The sequence below is a fragment of the Choristoneura fumiferana genome, chromosome 18 (assembly GCF_025370935.1).
Source record: "Choristoneura fumiferana chromosome 18, NRCan_CFum_1, whole genome shotgun sequence".
Lineage (NCBI taxonomy): Eukaryota > Metazoa > Arthropoda > Insecta > Lepidoptera > Tortricidae > Choristoneura > Choristoneura fumiferana.
The window spans coordinates 8,148,323-8,167,438 of NC_133489.1; the positions used below are offsets into that span (position 1 = coordinate 8,148,323).

At 38.0% G+C, this 19,116-nt stretch overlaps 1 protein-coding gene across 5 annotated transcripts in view; it reads left to right on the forward strand.

The window, feature by feature from the left end:
- The window catches only part of dve (SATB1_N and homeodomain domain-containing protein dve), a 90,178-nt gene extending 71,447 nt beyond the window's left edge, over positions 1-18,731 (forward strand). For all 5 annotated transcript variants that reach the window (XM_074101193.1, XM_074101195.1, XM_074101196.1 and 2 more), the window contains 4 exons: positions 7,068-7,256; positions 8,286-8,515; positions 12,314-13,123; positions 13,241-18,731. In XM_074101193.1, coding sequence (XP_073957294.1) covers positions 7,068-7,256; positions 8,286-8,515; positions 12,314-13,123; positions 13,241-13,900 — 1,889 coding nt within the window. In that variant the 3' untranslated portion in view covers positions 13,901-18,731. The remainder of the gene's footprint in view (positions 1-7,067; positions 7,257-8,285; positions 8,516-12,313; positions 13,124-13,240) is intronic.
- Positions 18,732-19,116: the final 385 nt, after the last annotated feature.

Sequence of the window (19,116 nt, forward strand, 5' to 3'; positions counted from 1 at the left end):
CGGCGTTTTTTTGCTGGCGGGGGTTTTTATTTACGAAAGGGTTCCGCAGTGGGTCACAATGCAGTTGGTTCGATAGTACCATAATGAAATGATCTCTGAAATAAATTATGCGCGTATGTACATACATTTCGACGATTCATTTTATTTATTTTGTACTACCTTTTGCCCGCGGCTTCGCCCGCGTGGAATTCGGTTATGCCGCGCTGTTCCCCCGGGAACTGTGCATTTTTCCGTGATAAAAAGTATGTCACTCTCTGGCCCATAAACTATCTCTATGCCAAAATTCACGACGATCCGTCGCTCCGTCGTTTGTATGCTCGACAAATATACAAACAAACACACTTTCACATTTATAATATTAGTATGGATGTAAGGCATCAGGGTCCTTGATGATAATGAAGTAATAGAGTAATGTTGTGTGCCTATGTGCCTTGTAATCGGCTTGACATTAGCGGGATTGGCGTGTTCGCTAAATACCTATTCGTGAGCGATGATCTGGTTAGATCGTGGCGTGATGGATGCTGAAACCTAGCAAATACCAGCCGTGACATTTAATCTCTTTGATTAATTCTGCCGTATTATTTAGAACTAATAAGGATTTTAAAAAAACTTGACTTTTTGGTATGGGTCGAATTTTGGAAGTCCATTTTAACTTAAGGCAGTGGTCGGACCAATTACAGTCAAAATAAATAACTTAGTATTAACGTCGTTACGTTTGTTTCATATATTATTTCAAAGTAAGTGGTTGAATAACTTGAAATTTAGTAGATAGAGTCGCCTGAAAATATCGATACGGCCAAAGTTACAAAACTATGTATATGTACATGACCTTAATCACAAGGCAATAAAGTCTTGTATCGATTTCTGTGTAGTTAGGTGGCTGTAGGTAGGTACATGTATGAAAAATGACAATGCAATCATAAAGTAATTTCAGAAGAAATGCATAGTTGTTTTATTTTACGTAGGTAGGTTTTTTAATTACCTACATAAAAAAATATTCCTAAATGTCACACAGGTCCAAATATAACAAACGTGGCTTATAGTGCATGGTTGGTAGCGGAAAAACAAGATAAAAATGTCAAAGCACGGTAATGTACAAATTCATAGGTACCTAGGTAATAATTATTTATTTAGTTTCAAGCACGGAATTAGATGTTTAATTGACAATAGGAAATATATGTCGCCACTATATTCTGATAATTTAACTGACGGACTAATTACAGTTTTACATTATATAGGACATGGCAAATTCAGTTGTCAATGAAAAAATTACTAAGCAAAAACAGATTCTCATTTTAAAATTTAGTTAATTTAAATATATATTTAACAACTTCACACAATATAGCATAAAACACCTGAAATTAACAGTTAAAAAGAAGACAAAAACAACTAAACTAAACCTTTAACCTAAATACCTACTTATAAAATATTTAATTAGTTTTTTACTTAGTTTTTTTAAATTGATTGGCTATTAATATTCACAAACAGTCACTACAATCAAGTGTTTACATATACAGGTACTAGTAAATCTCTTCGTTAAAGAAATTTCCATCAAAGCTTCTCCAATTAAGCTCATTCTATCCTTGGAAAGTTAGCTTCGGATGAGACTTTTAGCGAAATACTTATGCTAACTCCGCGTTAAGTACACACGTCTCACCGTTCATTGTTAATGCTCTCAGATTGGTTATAACTAACTGGAAGTGACTTCGTAGTTTTTTGTGGCTTTTTAGAATCATCGTCATCTCTCAGAGTGAGAGGGCTTGGGCTGTAGTTCCCACGCGGGCCCAGTGCTGCTTGGGAACTTCGCTTATACCGTTGAATTACTATGTTTTCCATCAGCGTTAAGCTTGTGGTCATTTTAGTAGATACGTTTGCTCACCAAAAGCTAAGTTTTTAAGCGATTAATATTTTAAGGCGAAATACCTAGTCGGGAACCCCCCTGCTGGTCCAATCTCGCCACAATCTTGCCGGGTGCAACCGAAAAAATTTCGTGTCTAAAAATTCTTAAATGTCACTGACATTATATAGTTGACTAATTTGATGAGTTAATCAATTTTCTCTGAGAGCCGGAGCTGAGAGCAGTAAACCAGTCAGTAACCCTTCCAGAGGCACCGTCTCTTGGGCGGCGTCTTAGGGCGGAAGCTCCCAAGCCCCAGCGAAAGGCGGTGATTTGATTCCGTACATATCTGTTTAAGCCCCGATCCAGCCCGACGGGCTCCAACTTCTTACGTTGCTTTAATGTTGATGGATTCAGACGTACACGTTTCACTTAGTACGCAGAGCTTGTAGGTAGAGACGGTGAAATGGTTTCAACCAATTTAACTGACCCGATGGCGACGTCGCTGCTACTGAGAATATCGATCTATCTATCTATCTAATACCTTTAAATCACATAACAAGCATTAACCCAGAGATAAGACCAAGCTAGATCGATTTTTCATCCCTGAAACCCCTTACATACCAAATTTCATCGAAATCGTTAGAGCCGTTTCCGAGTTCCCCGAAATATATAAATACCAAACCCCTACACACCAACCCCCCCCCCCTCATATATATATATATATTGTGCCGCTTCGCGCCATCCTTGCCATTAAATGTTGTGCACTAATTATCGCTTGTTTGGGCTTGTACTCAGGTTCCAGGGTGAGACTATAAGAGTCCAGCTTAATCCACGATTGGCACTAATTCTCTACTAATCACTATTAAACAATGAATTAAGAAATGTATTGATTTTACAAAACTGGACTTTTGAACGGAAAAAAACGTCTGGATAATGATAGTTAAAGCTTAAGACATAGGTATGTACGTAAGTCGAAAAATGAAATTCAGAATTTATTGTTTTTTTTTTGGCTAGAACCACACTTGCTGAATAATAATCTAATACGAACCATCCTTACTAAATCCCTAGATTCGACCTAAGTAATGACAGATTTTTAGATTCAGAACAGGGGTCGGTAACGCGCGGCCCGAGACCTATGTCCTTGCGGCCCGCGACTGTTTTATAATATCACTTACATACAATACCTAACCTAAATACAATACGTAACTAGGTAGATATCTATTAGGTAGGTACAAAATTATCTTTTATGTTACAAGTGCCCGCCTTTATCTATTTTTTTTTACTTTGTAGCCCATGTCTGCCAAAAGGTTGCCGACCCCTGATTTAGACAAAAAAAGATGCAGGTTGAGTTAATGACGACATTAACCGCGGTGATATAAATTTCTCGCTGTACGAAGCATTATCTTGCTACGTATGACGTATCCTTCTAAACTTCACTACGTATTCGCCATGTATTCACTCAAACGCTTAGAAAGCTTAATTTTCCACCGGATTGTCGATAAGATTCTCGCGGTTGTAGAGATTTCCGCACTGCATGCTATAATTTACCAGAAATATGGTACAAGTGTCAAGTGAATAACGTGACAAAGCGTATGGAAATTACAGGCTTGTGCAATGTCCTTCTTGATGGCTACCAGCATCTTACCCACTAATTCTACCGCAAGCAAAAGTGCTTGCGCTGTTGTGTTCCTGCGTAAAATTTATCTTGTTCCTCTAGCCTCCTGAGTCCTCGCGTACTTTATAAAGGACCAATTAAAACAACGGCCGAATGTACTTTATAAAGTACAAATTATTCCTAGAATAATGAATTCTAGGAATTTTAAAATAACCTCCAACATAACTAAGCAGGTCAAGGTCAACCACTAAGTTTGTTAAAAAAAGTCAGGGCTCAGGAGGCTAGGTTTGCAACGAACCTGCAATTTCCAGTTTTCTTACCGAGGTGACTCTTTTCTCGTTTGCTAACGGACTTAATTTAAATCTTTACACTGTGATAAAAACTGTCATTGTAGAAATATCATTGTTGTATGTTACACGTAAGAATACAACAATTGTATAGGATTTTTTTATTAAATCATGAATTATTGAATTAGATTTATCCCTAAAAGTGTAATTTTTCCACATAAAAAGTTAAATCCTATTTTTTTTATTAATTGGACCAGTTATTTCATCGTGTACATCACCCCGCTAAAATAATATGAGGAAAAACCGGCCAAGTGCGAGTCGGACTCGCGCACGAAGGGTTCCGTACCATTATCTATACAACATTAGACAATATAAAAAAACACGTTTGTTGTATGGGATAATAATTATTTTATTTTAATATAATTATTTATTTTTTAATTGAGTCTACCTTTTTTATAATATTTGAATATACCTAAATATTATATGAATATTTCAAGCGTCTACCTGTTGCCGTTATTAATATCGAGCAAAAAACGGCAAAAAAATCACGTTTGTTGTATGGGAGACCCCCTTAAATATTTATTTTATTCTGTTTTTAGTATTTGTTGTTTTAGCGGCAACAGAAATACATAATCTGTGAAAATTTCAACTGTCTAGCTATCACGGTTCATATGGTTCATACGGATATGGTGACAGATGGACGGACGGACAGCGGAGTCTTAGCTGGGTCCCGTTTTTACTCTTTGGGTACGGAACCCTAAACAAGAAGTTGTTAAATTTTCACATCCTTTCAAACAAGGATTTAAAATATCTTAATATTTTTCAACGCTTCTGCTTATACTTTAGACACTGAAAGCGTGACGAAGGGTAATTTTCATACACACCGCTCCCCACGTACTATCTGGTGCACTGCCGCTAAGTAGCTAAGCGGGAAAGTATTGTAAACTCCTGCAAGTAACTCCTAGTCCGGTCTTAAATTGGAAACATCAGCAAAAATACCTCAACGTTTCGACCACTTGTAGCGACCGTACTCACGATTGTAGGGTACTAAGTTCGTTTAGCCTCGTGACTTTTTCGAACTACCCGCATTTGAACTTCTTTTTATTTTGACTTCTTATCACACCGACATAACGCTGATAACATGTGACGATTTTGCCGAAGTGCATCGAAGCCCATATTTGTCTATCAACAGATTTTATGAAGACGTAAGAGAGGTCTTCGGAGTTGTAATGATCGATGCAATGGTTTAGTTAATATAAAAGTCGTGTTAAAAACCCAGGTGTGTAAGGGAATACTAATAGAAAATTACGAAAGTTTAATTTATTTATGCAAGATTCAACTTTTAACCAGCGTGTACAACTTTAAGATGGCGTAGATATAAGTCAACGGCATTAAACAAATACAATCTGGGCCCGATTGCATAACAAAGTACAAGCTAATATTATTAGCGATTTTGTATTGAAATTCACTATTAGCTTGTACTTTATTATGCAATTGGGCCCAGATCGCATCAATGATAAAGCGCTAGCACTAGCTTTATTGATACGGACGCACAATAATTGATTCGCAAGGTTCTGGCGACACAAACACTCTGTAGACGAGATTCAAATATACGAGTCTCTATGGGAAAAATAATGATTTCAACTTGGAAAGTATTTTTTTTCTTCCACGCTTAGTCATGTTAATGTTCCAGTTAGTTGTTATATTATTATAAACTAGCTTAATACCAACAAGCTTAGACCACCAATTTCATATCCAAAGGATTTAACTGACCAAAGGACAGTCCCGAGCTGCGGGCGGTCCGCGACTAAACCTCAACTAATCCAAGCTCCATATTAAACCATAGGTGCTAACCTGAGCCTCCCTCGCTACTCCCCTAGCTAGTTGCGCCCACCCTCACCCACTAAAGAACTTGATAGCGAAAACTATTGAAAGTTACTTTGCGCGATTACCGCCCGGAAATTTTGCTTATTTTAAAGGTAAGCCACAACTTTAGGCCATCGCACTGTAGGTGTTATTAAGAGATTATTGTGTTATGAAATTTATAATTTCCCTTCAGGCGACGCGTTTTGTTGAGCCCGATTTCGGGATGGTATTATGTAAATTCAATAACTGTGCGAGCTTCGGAGACGGCTTTTGTTTTCAATTGATATTGTTTACATGTGGTGTGTAGCAACTATTATTTATCTATATTTGGTGTATACGGTGTATGTACATTATTTTACAAGTTATTTTTGTTAATCATACCTACATCTGAAACATTTTGACCTGCCAAAATAATAATATTGAAGGCGTAGGCAAGGAATAGAATGCTGAAAGCCTTCAATAGGGCTTCTAGCAGCACTTAAATGGCGCAGTAAAAAAGCGCATCGAAGCGGAAAAAACTATTTAATATCGCGCTAAAGAGGAATCCTCGGTACAAAGAAAGACGGTAAAAGCATCGGCACAAAGTGATCACCGAGCGCACCCGCGCCCGTCCGCGCCCGTCCCGCGAGACATGCAAAGGATTAATTATTATTTTAACGTTTCCTCTGCTTTTTTGCTACGTCCGCAAGCAAGTTAAAGGCATCACTTGAAAGATGCTAAATAATTAAGTCGCCTTCTTAACGACAGTGTTTTGACGGCTACCCAAGTAGCCGATTTTTCTGAAAGAGGGAAGTATTTTCTTAATATTTTGTGTTCAGCAGACTGTTTTATGCCGAACGACATTAAGACGCCTACTACGATCTTATTCTACTTAACGCAGGAAGACTCTCGATAGATATTTATAAAGTCAATATGAGTCAATAGTTTACCTATCTTTTTAAAATGCCTACTAATGTTTAATCTGTATACATATCTCGTCCAATTCGCAGATGTTTAGTTAATTATACGTCAGTTAGATCAGAAAATATTGTACCTACCTACGAGTATAGGCAACGACGTAAATTATGGGTCATTTTTTATTCGAGTGTGGGGTAACACGACGATTTTTCGATGCAGTGATCTGTTTGCGAAATATTCAACTTTATAGTGCAAATTTTCATAAAAATCGAGCGTCCCCCTCCCCTTCTAAAATCTAAACTGTTGGGTAGAAAAAAATGAATAAATTCAGAATGCTACCAAGTATATCAAATTTACAAGGAAAATTATAACGTCTATGAGTGCTTGAGAATTATTAGTAGTAAATAGCAGCCTAGGTGTATAATAAAATTCGTATCGAATATTTTCTAATAAATAGGTACTCTTAAATGACGGACTAAGTTGAATAATATAATATTTTATTATTCTGGAAACTACCCTATTCTCATGGAAACATGTATAAACTGAATTCTTATTTTCTCAGGTAAAACCCTACCGGTCCATTGCGTGGTGGAGGCAGTGTCGTCGCTTGAGGAGGGCGCTTGGAGACGAAGGTCTGTGGTGGAGACTGACAGTTACGTCATCATCCCAGCAGCCACGGCCTTCCACGAGCTGGTGCCAGCAGCCATGATGCGTCTGGGCTACCCTCACGAGCTGGCTGCTTCGGCTAAGGGTAAGTTGAAGTCATCATCCAAATTCACGAAATGATGTTTGTTAGTTGACCAAGCTCCAATCAATACAATTTATATTTATTAAAGGCATGTCAAAGTTCAATATATATATCTCGAAATAACCACTACTTCATTCATACCATCTCGCTCGCTAATCCTGCCGTGAAGCAGCAGTGCTTGCACTGTTGTGTTTCGGCGTGGAGAGTAAGACAGCCGGTGAAATTACTGGTATCCCATCTTAGGCCTCTAGGTTGGCAACGCATTTGCAATACCCCTGGTGTTGCATATGTTTATGGGCGGTGGTGATCTCTTACCATCAGGAGACCCACTTGCTCGTTTGCCATCCAGTTGAATAAAAAAAACTTACCTAACAACTCTTATAGTTCTTCGTCACGTCCTATATACGTCCCACTGCAGGGTACAAGCCTCCTCTCAGAATTACAGGGCATTGGCTATACTAAGCTCCCACGCGAGCCCAGTGCGGGTTGGGAACTTCACACACACCATTGAAATTCTTCGCAGGTGTGTAGACAGGTTCCTTTACAATGTTTTCCTTTACTGTAAAGATCGTGTTATGAGGCTGACATAGTCACATTTGGTGTACTAAAGCCTCGTTAAAATACTAGATAAAAAAAAAAATCGTGTTATTAGATGTAGGTGTATACTATTACAGCCTTAGCGTCAAATAGAATGTATAAATCGACCTTATGGTTAGTGACTTAAATGTCGATTTATAAAGGTACACATATTTTTGACATCTTTGTTGACACGTTATTAGTACATAAATATTTGTGACCTTGACTGTACTATATCATCATGACCTCAAACCTTCTACAATTCTAAATATCGACGGGTCTCTGACTCAAACTCGTACCCATATGAAATTTTATGAAATTGGAATATAATACTTTAGCATGTGTATTTAATATGGTTGTTTGAATGTCTTAAACTTTCATATACTAGGTTAAGTCAGAGAACCCGTCGATATATCCTCATGACGCAATTCTTAATTTGACCTTTAATTTCCACAGGTTCAGTGGTAATAAACAATTGGAAGCCCCTGCCTTTCGAGCGTATCTCAGACGGCCCCCTGGCCACAGTTGGCGAGGTACTGGGAGAACTGACCACGGTGGCGACCCTCCGCATACAACTCTTGCGCGCCAGACAGACGCCCCTTCAAGACATCAAGGACAAGCTGCTAAGACTTCTGCTGGTTCAAAGTCGGCCGCTCCTGATGTCCACTGGATGCCCATTGGATGAGGTAAGCACCGTCATACTTATTCGACATTTTAATGAGGGTGTTTTCAAAAAAATGTGTACTTTTTCTTACAAAATGTATTTAAATTATTCATGCAAATGTTATGAGTCAGTTTTGTGACGCCATTTCAAAGTTCAATATCTTAAAAACAGCAGCAGTAATTCTAATAAAACATATCTAAAAAACACGGCAAGGAAACGCGTTTTAACGTGAAAAAATTGTACTGAAATCGGTCCATCCGTTTGAGAGCTACGATGCCGTAGATAGAATAGACAGACTGGCACTGGCGTCAAACTTATAACTCCCCGCTTTTGGCGTCGGGGGTTAAAAATTGTCTCATGTAAGAAATTATTTATTTGTTACAGTCGTGTCTTTATCTAAAAAGGTATACATATGTAACCTTAATTCGCCGCCTACGCCTTAATTGAAACCTCAAATTTTCATACAGATCAAGCGTGCTTTGTGCTTGCCAAAAACACCTGTCAAACCAAATTACGTCAACCGATCCGTATTAAAATCATCCCGATCTTCGTTGACAAAGCGCACACGCCAGACTGGGCTAAACCAACACTCACAATGCTCCGGCCTGTAATGTTCTTTAATGCCTGATTGTTGCCCGACCCCGGCAGACGGTCTGTACCCTTACCCCCTTATTAGCGACAGATTCATTGTTTTCCATATTTAAAGCCGCGCGTATATACTCGTACGTATTGGTGTGCTTGTTAACGGAACGCGTTGTTAAGTTAAAGCGTTCATGTTTGATTTCATTAAATAGGCACTATAAAATTTACTTGGTCTACTCCGTTAGCGCTGATATATCAATTTCTTTATTTCGGCACGTATCTTACAGTTTTAACACTAAAGAGCATACACGGCAGACAGTCGCTAAATATAACAAAATAATAATCATTACGTATAGTCCTCCACGTCCTAACTGTGTCGATTTTTTTTTAGTTAATTTAAATATTATTTTGTAGCAGTTTTTGAAGACGGACATTTACCCTATTTGAATTAAGCAGCAGTTTCATTCGCCATTCTCTGATCATATTCTACAAGCAGAAGCAGAAATAATTAAAAAACATACCTTGCACAGTGGAAATACTTACAAAGACAATGAGTCTCATTTTCCAGATATTTTTTTTCATACAGCAAAACGATTACCGGCGTCTTAATTTTCAAGTTGGCGCTGTCAAATATAAAAGAGCTCACGAGGGATGCGATGAGACAGATTATCAAACTCTCTGTTAAGTAGACGTCGTTATAATTTGCGAGGTTACGCCTAAGTCCCAGCTAATAAGGATGATCACTGGGGGAAGAATTAAGGAAGCATTTGTTTTGATGTTCGCGGGTATTCGCGGGTGTACACAAAAGGAGAACACGGTTTATACGCATTTTGATGCCATGTTAATGAGGTGTGCTGCTTATTGCTTGAAACGTTGTCTTATTTAAAGTAGGTACTTACTCGTTACGTTTCTAGTAAATATTTATTATTGTTATACTTCTAATGCTGAAATGTAAAAATAATGTAAGTACTTATGCATAGAACTATTTAAGTTTTTATCAAATAAATTCGTAGGCATTAGTTTAAACACGACGGGTACCTATTACTGAAAATGTATTACCAACTTGTCTGCGTAAGTAAATTTACAGCCTAAATCTTCTCAAAAGATAAATACACCTCCAGCAATTTGTCGTCGCGATGAGCACCTGCCTCACACGCGGGATCTCCATACATAATAAATTTAATTGAATCTCAGACTCATCCGCGCCTCGCACAGCTTTATTATATTTTCTGAATATCCATGTTGCGAACGGGTTATGCGGGGGAGGCAGGCCCTCGTCTTACCAACTTGAGCCAGCGAAAGAGGGTTAAAAGGAGTTTTAGATGTACGAACGCTTTTGATCTTATTAATACCATAAAATAATGCTTTATAATCTTATTAAACGCGAGGTTAGCGTTCGATGCCGCCCTCCCGGGCTTAAACACTCGCAATTTCAATATAGCGCTTTCAGTGACACAGTCAAGTGGCCCGACTGATTGTCTGACTTACGCGAAAATATTGTTTCAGTCGGTATTACAAATTGTTTTTAATGTCAAAAAAATACAACCGGAATTCGGAAACTTCAATGTAGTAAAGTTGGCGCAAATGAGTCAAAGGCAACCCCAACCGGGATAGATAATCAAACACTCGGAGCGGCGAAGTTAGGCAGTAGCTAAACGCCAGATGAACTCGGCTCTACGATATTATGGTAATTTATAGCATACCAATTTGTGCCACTTCGATTCTAACTTCGAACAACTTTTGGACGCTTAAGGAATATTTTACCGAAGGGGTTTTTAAACAGACGGGTCTGCAAGGATCAATATTAACCCATAAATCTTCTACAGGGATTCTTTTGAACTAATTTGCGAGCCTTTTTCTTAACGCCTCACTTACCTATTGTTAGATAAATTGCTCGGCTCATAACTCCATAAAGCACTGGGTCAAATAATTGTGTACACATCTGCAAGTAGTGTTCCTATGTAATATGTATACACAGTTTGAAAATAATACGCGATAAGACTAAGCCTATTGCGTTCTAGTTGTCCTTTCATACTAGCGCATCAAGAAATGTTCGCAATCATACACCGAATTACGTACTTAGTTGGATTACACGTGACAGAGTTATCGCGCGCAGGCGCCAGCTCTTGTAAATCTTCCGCGAAGCTGAAGCAGACGATATCTGAAAGCAAATATGGCCTCACTATTTAAAAATATAAAACAAAGAGCCGGATTAACGTATCACTCGAGCTCCGCGCTAATGCCTCTCGTCTGACATGATTTACAATCTGGACGTGATACGACCTACGAGTTAATTTAACATTTGATTTGGCAACGCGCTGCGGCCGCGGCTGACAACTCGCTTGACGACGTAATCACCAGCATTGTTCTATGTAATCTAGCGATACGGGCAGATCTTACTTGCATAACTGTCAAGCTGAGTAAACTCTGCGACGCAGCTATAATCTGACAAGTTCTTTATGATTGACTACTTGTTGTGCGATTAAAACCTGTCTAAATACCCGCTCGCGTTATCTTTAGAGTAAATAGTTGGGAAATACAAATGTAGATTGGAATGGAATTATTTTCAGGGTGTACTGAAAGTCGTATCAACTCGACTTGCTAAATTTATTACATGTGAACATTGAAAGTGGATATCTAAATCTTATTAGCTTATAAATAAATAGAATATTTTTAGAAAATTAAAAATGTTACACTTTTTGGGTTGATCTAAACTGTCATGTTTAATTCTGTGCTAACGGTGTACTCCCAGGCTATTCCTTGGCTAAATAGTAGCATTTAGCGGCATTCTCGCCGTGTTGTCTAATCGAGTTACAGTCGAAATGTTTTAGTAGAACCACTTAGTCCGTTACATGTCGGCACCTCGTTGAAGGAGCAGTGGGTGGGTACTAATTGCTAAGACGCCCTTCTCTGCTCATTGTTTTAGAGCAGGCCATGATTGAAGTTTCGGCGGCGGCCGCGTAGTGAAGCCGCTAACCGCGGGGCAAACACCGCGCGAGCGCCGCGGCCACTTGCGCATGACACACACATTAACAACAGACCTAATATTTTCATAATCTAATGGCGATGTTCTGTGAAACAATACTCACTGTTTAATCAAACAATTATCTGTGTCTGCTACTATTTAGACTGACCTCTTTAGGATCCTCTAAAACTGTGTGCCGCGCACTACCCTCATTTACCATTCTCGAAACGAACTGATTGAATGAGAATTTAATTTCTGTTTCTTTTGTTACAGGTGACATTAGCTCAAATTTGTCGGGGTCAAGATAAAACACCGGGTCCACACAATTTCCATGAACCGTCGGAAGAAATGCGGAGAAAGTTTGAGTCATGGTGGAACGCGCAAGTGTCTCCGCGTCCACCACCTTTTAGCCCTCGGCGATACCCGTCCCCAGGACCTAAGAACCGTTCACCTACACTCACAATGCCTGATCATTTACACCCAGCACTCCAAACAGTTCAGAGCCAATATCCAACCCAGAAAACTAGAATGCGAACAAGTTTTGATCCTGAGTTAGAGCTACCTAAGCTGCAACGCTGGTTTTCAGAAAACCAGCATCCTACAAGGCAGCAAATTCAACAGTATGTTCGAGAGCTAAATAACTTGGAATCCCGACGAGGCAGAAAGCCTCTCGATGTTAATAACGTTGTCTATTGGTTCAAAAATGCAAGGGCAGCTCAAAAACGCGCAGAATTACGTAATATTGGTGGTATAACTTGTCACCTCAATGGCTTCAGTAGTAGAAGCCATAGTCCTACAAACGGTTCCTTAATGGCTGGAAGCGATGCCTATGGTTCTCATGATCATAATTCCTTGAAGAGCCCAATGCAACTATCAGGAAGCCCTGGCAGGTATCCAATGTCAGTAATGTCGGAAGACAACTTGTCAAATGCCGGTTCCGACTTAGATGATGAAAGTGGTGACGTAAATCCAGATGATCGACCTGATAGTCCCGAAGCACCGCTGTCCTTAATCACTACAAAGAAGAACAATGGAACAGAAGAACAAGACAAAGATTCCCCGAAACCTCCGGATATAATAAAGGTGAAAAAGTAATATATATTACTATATTATACTCGTATTATATTAGTTATTCATGTTTCAAATTTTTGCTCATGCAACTTTTAAGTTAGGTAATAATTTCGTGTTTTATTGTTATAGGTTCATGACATCAAACAGGAGCCCCGAGACTTAAGTAAGCCCGATCAAGAGAGCTCACCCCATCGTTCCCCGGCAAAGAACAGCGACAGTTCGCACAATAACAATAATAACGATGACGAGAATGGTGTCGCAGATGAACACGATAACGCTTCCGACGATGATGTGGTGTCTGAACGTCACTACCAGCCGTCTTCTCCTCATCTTGATCGCTTACCCTTTCCTATGGTGCCCAATCATCCTATGTTTGGCCACGGCATTATGTACATGAGTCAGTATATGACTGGATTTCCAGGCGTGGGCGGTGTGCCCGGAGAAGGTGCTAGCGGCCTTAACCTCGCCCTCGCAGGAGCTTCAGATGAAAGGCGAAAACGCAACCGTACTTTTATAGACCCCGTTTCTGAGGTTCCAGTCCTTGAGCAATGGTTTTCCATGAACACTCATCCTTCGCACAATCTCATTTTAAAATACACGGAAGAATTGAATAGAATGCCTTACAGGCAGAAGTTCCCGAGGTTGGAGTCGAAGAATGTGCAGTTTTGGTTCAAGAATCGAAGAGCAAAGTGCAAGAGACTGAAGATGTCACTGTATGAGCCGTCGTCGCCGTCGCATTACTCGCATCCAGGGCATCCGCATGCACTGACCGAGCGTAAGATGGTCTGAACCAATAGCTCATACCAATGGTTATGCTTTACTTGATGTAGCATATTCAAAGGCAGTGCAACATTTTCATCGGAGTTGAATATGAACTGGAAAGACTGAATTCAATTGAATTGTCTACGGTGACGAGTGCCATTTTAGTATTAAATATTGGCGATTTCACTTAAACTCGAGCAGATGGTTATTGGACTTTATTATAACGCTAAAATAGCATAGATTTAGGCGTGAATAAAATTAAAAAATTGGTTTAAAGGTCATTATTATAATAATAAGAACAATTTTCTCGTAGTGCGTGTACAAACAAATATGGCGATTATGGCGAATATGGCGATAGTGAAGGAATCTCAAACCTAACATGGTAGATACTCAATTAAGGGTACCTACTTATTGTACATCAACTGTCAACCTAAAGGTGTGTACAGACTTTATATTATTCTTAATATCTCAGTTTTATTTATTTTGTTATAGGATTAAGTAAAATATCGAATGTAGTTAATGAATACTCTTATCGTAACTCCGCTTAAACCAAACTTTAGGTGTACTTTAGGCAAAATTGTAAGAATGGTATTCAATGTTATTCTTATCCTGTACATTGATTGTATAATAAATTAATGTGTCATTTAGATGATAATTTGTAGGTTTACTATAAAGAATTAATGCACATAGTAGTTTTAATGAAACTAAAGTTTCTCTTATATATGAACCTCGGTGGTCTCGGCTAATTCAATGTTCCTAGATTTAATAATTCGGCCAGAGAAATTTCGTTTTCTGCAAAAATGTCTCCCACATGTAAGTTCAACATCTCTAACGCCCACACTTACAGTCAGTTACTGTTACATTTAACTTTTTCCTAGATTTGTCTTAGAAATTTACTAATTGACTCTAAGTATGGTTACTAGACTGATATTTTAAAATAACACACGACATTTTTATCGTTCCCGATTTTCTTTGATTTATCGATAATTTGGTGGAATAGTCGAAGAATCTAAATATATATTTTCATCGAGTGCAAAGATTAAAAATAAAACTAATTATAATAGAATACATTCCAAAAGATCGTTCAAACTAGAACAGGACCAGTTGTATACACTAATTCTCTTCCTCCACACTGCAAAAAACCCCTCACAATAAAGACTTATATATATGAAATAATTCATCAAAATAAGTACATAGCACCAGCAAGCAGTTATAGTCGCACTTGGCTTATTAAGTCCCGCGTGATATTAATTATGAGTGTAAATTACGGAAGTTTAAAACATAAGGTTTTTTTAGCGGTAGTGGTAGCTGCATCTATGTTATGTCGTTATGTGTTTTATTTTATGTGGAAGGGAGAGATGCAGCTACCTACTTTGAATGAGTGCTGTCCTATTCTATGACTCGTTTCTGTAAGTAATATTATGTCAATAGTTGAATCTGATTCTATATTTTTTACTATTTTAGTACGGTAGTTGACAATTTTTTCTTTTTGCCTCTTGAATTTGCGATATATCTTTTGTCTTCTTCTTATTAGTATTATTTTTTTTATCATTGTATTATTATTATGAAAATAAAGATATTATTATACCTGACGATAAAAAATAATTTTGTTGTAAATAATGTTATTTTTTTATGTTTATATCTCTCTCTTTCCAATACGCTTATCTCTATACAGTCGGTATGGCCCTAGTGTGAGTGTGATGTCACATGCTAGTATATCTTCTCTCTGTCTAATCTTGAAATAAAAACCATTATTACTCTGTAATTAGAAAATATTTTTCCGTTTACAAAAACACATTGAAAAGCTTTGATTTATAAAATATGTAAAAAATTGTCAAATACCGTATTGTTCTCGAAGTTTTCATTTTTCAAAAAAAATTAAAAATCATAATCGCCAACCTGAGCTCACCTATCCATTTTAGGATATAGTAATTTCTTCAAAACACCACAACCAATGGGCTTCACCACTGTGTCGCTATATCTTACAAGAGGAGCCCAACTTCAGGGTAGGCAGTGAGCGTCGCGATAGTCATTTAATGGACCGGACCTATAACGAAAACACTGTGGCAATGAGGGCACTGGTGTGGTTGATAGTGTATGGCACCATCTCAGGGTGACCAGTGAGAGTCGCAGTTGTCTCTTGATGTACCTATCTGTAACGCCCACATTGAAAATAAGCAAATTTGTGTGGCTGTTCGAAGATGTGCCCCATTCCGGGCTACAGCTTCAATCAGTGTGTGTCGTGGTAGTTACACCCGTCATGCCCACATTTTCGTAATGAGGATACTCATGTGGTTATGTCCGATCCCAGGGCGGCCAGTGTGCGTCGCACAAGTCACTTAATTCACCTGTAATGCCCACATTCTGATAAAAAGGGAACTTGTGTCGTTGTTAGAGGGTATGCCCCATCCCGGGGCAATCAGTGTGCGTCGCGACAGTTACTTAATGCACCTGTAATGCTCTACCTTGTAATACCCACCGTGTGACCCAGAGGTCAAGTTAGTAAGTATGATTAAACACAAAGAGTATGTACATGCTAGCACTAAATGATTCCACACATTTTATTTCCTAAGGAAATAAATACGGTCTGAGGGTTCTGGGATGAAACCAAGAATCAAGTCATTATTCTACCTTAGGCTACTAACTTTACGCCAGCGGGGAGCGAGGAGCTACGCCGCTGCGAGCGTTTTCTCTCCATCGCGTGTGCTGGTAGGTGAACACTCTGTGGTGAGCGTCTCAGCCGCGCAATGAACAAAAAAGAAATTTAGACGAGCGGATAGCCAAGTGGTTAGAGACCCTGACTACGAAGCTTGAGGTCCTAAGTTCGATTCCCGCCCGGGATAGATATTTGTATGAATACCTAATGCAAATGTTTGTTCTCGGGTCCTGGATGTTTAATATGTATTTAAGTATGTAATCTATAAGTATGTAATTTACATAATAAATTATTTAAACAATAAAAAATAAAAAAAAACTAATGTAATATATTAAGTTTTTATTGTTTAAATCATTTAAAGAAAGAAAGAAATCATTTATTGCCACAAAAAAATAATAAAAAATAATAATAAAAAAGGAACAGTTGGAAAAAGAAAAACATACTTACACTAAACCTAACCAGAAGACAGTTTTTTGTGGCAAAAGGAATTATTTATTATGTAAAGATATAGATATAGATATTATGTAAGGATTTATTATGAAAATTACATACTAATTAGTAAATTTTAGTTATGGTAATAAATAATATATACATTTTGTAATATATTATAAGTGTGTTTATCCGTTGCCTAGTATCCATAATACAAGCTTTGCACATTATGGGACTAGGTCAATTGGTGTCAGTTGTCCCATGATATTTATTATTATTTATTAAAATACTCGCAGCGCCACGGTCCGCTCCGCTGCTCGCTGGCGTCAAGTTCGTGGCCTAAGGTTTATGGTTAATGACTTGAATTTAGACGTGATCCTTGGATCCCAAGACCTTACGTACCTATTCAGAAATAAAAAGTATAGGTTAATTTAGTATTAGTATGTTGACGTAACTTGTATTTAAGTATACTCACTAACTTAATTGGATGATTTAAAAAAAAAAAAAAAAAAACCAGACGCATCTCTATATATTTTTGTTCAGTTAGCCGTTAGACCATTTCAAATATTTTTGAATGTTTTGTCCTTATACTATACAGTCACCGACAATAATATCGGTAAGAACACTAAATAAATAGAGTTGCCCTAATTTTTTTAGCAGTTTGTCCTATCTGTGACTGCAATTCGGTACTGTATTACTTAATTTTAGAGGCATCCAGCACTCCATTTTGTACGGTGACAACTCGTCATTGCAAAACCTTCCTTTTACTCATACAGAACTTGCACCATCCTCAATGTAACTATGTCCATTTCAATGTCCTTTGGGCTACACCTGTCACTTTTGTGACTCTTCAAATTTTGCACCGCTCTAAGGCAGTGCATAGGTACAGTGTATTGATTCACTGCACGTTTTTGAGGCCTAGTAGTGTACTAACTCACATTTATCATTATTACAGACATAATATGACCGATATGACTTACAAGCCTTCAAGAAAAGAGCTTACTCCTACCTAAAAGGCCTGCAACGCACTTGTCTCTCTTCTGGTGTTGCAGGTGTCCATGGGCGACGGTAATCGCTTACCACCAGGCGATGAATTTGCTCATTGGCCCCCTGTTCCATATTCTTAAAAAAACATGCATTCTCATTAGTCACGCTTACCAGTTAGAAATAGAACTGATATTATATGTCCGTTACAAGAACTACCGTGCGAGTCCAATCACAACAACAGTATTTTGAAATCAGCTACAAGACTCGTTCCAAATACTTAGAACAACAGGTATTTTGAAACGCCAAATAGACCACAACATACAATATCACAGTATTTAAGCATTTATTGACGGAGGCTGTATTAAGAAATGATTTTTGACATACGATTATTGTTTTATAGTTTTTAAATCGACTTTTTTCATTGTAACGTTTTACACTAAGCATTTTTTTTTGTAAATTATTAAAATGCTATTAGATGTACCTACGCGTTTTTGTAATATGTTGCAATGAATGAAGTTTGTATGTATGTAATAAATAATCTACAATATTATCGACGAACTGTTTTGTTATTTCCATGTTATTATGCTTGTTTAGTGAAGCTGTGATCAACTCCCAAATATTGTAAATATTTTATTAATGTTTATAGGTTGATATTGTAAGCTACGTCACTAGGCTCTCGCGAACAACTTAGCATTTATTGTTTAGATAATGAAGATATTGGCTAAATGTTTATTCCACTCAATTTAAATATACGAAAAATCAATTGATTATAATTATTACAATATACCACTTTTCTTTTATTTCAAAAACCCTGTTTTTGCAAGATCTTATTGTAAGTTTCACTTATAAGTATGTATATATGTCATAGAATTCTTGGACTTGATTTTTATCCACTTCTTATGTGACATGAAACTTGACAATTATAGGCAGGTACTTCTAATGTCATTACCATAATCCATACTAATATTATAAATGCGAATAAGTGTTTATGTGTTTGTCCGTCTTTCACGCCGTAACGGAGCGACGGATCGATGTGATTTTTGGCATAGAGATAGTTTATGGGCCCGAAAGTGACATAGGTTACTTTTTATCCCGGAAAAATGCACAGTTCCTGAGGGAACAGCGCGCGATAACCGAATACCACGCGGGCGGAGCCGCGGGCAAAAGCTAG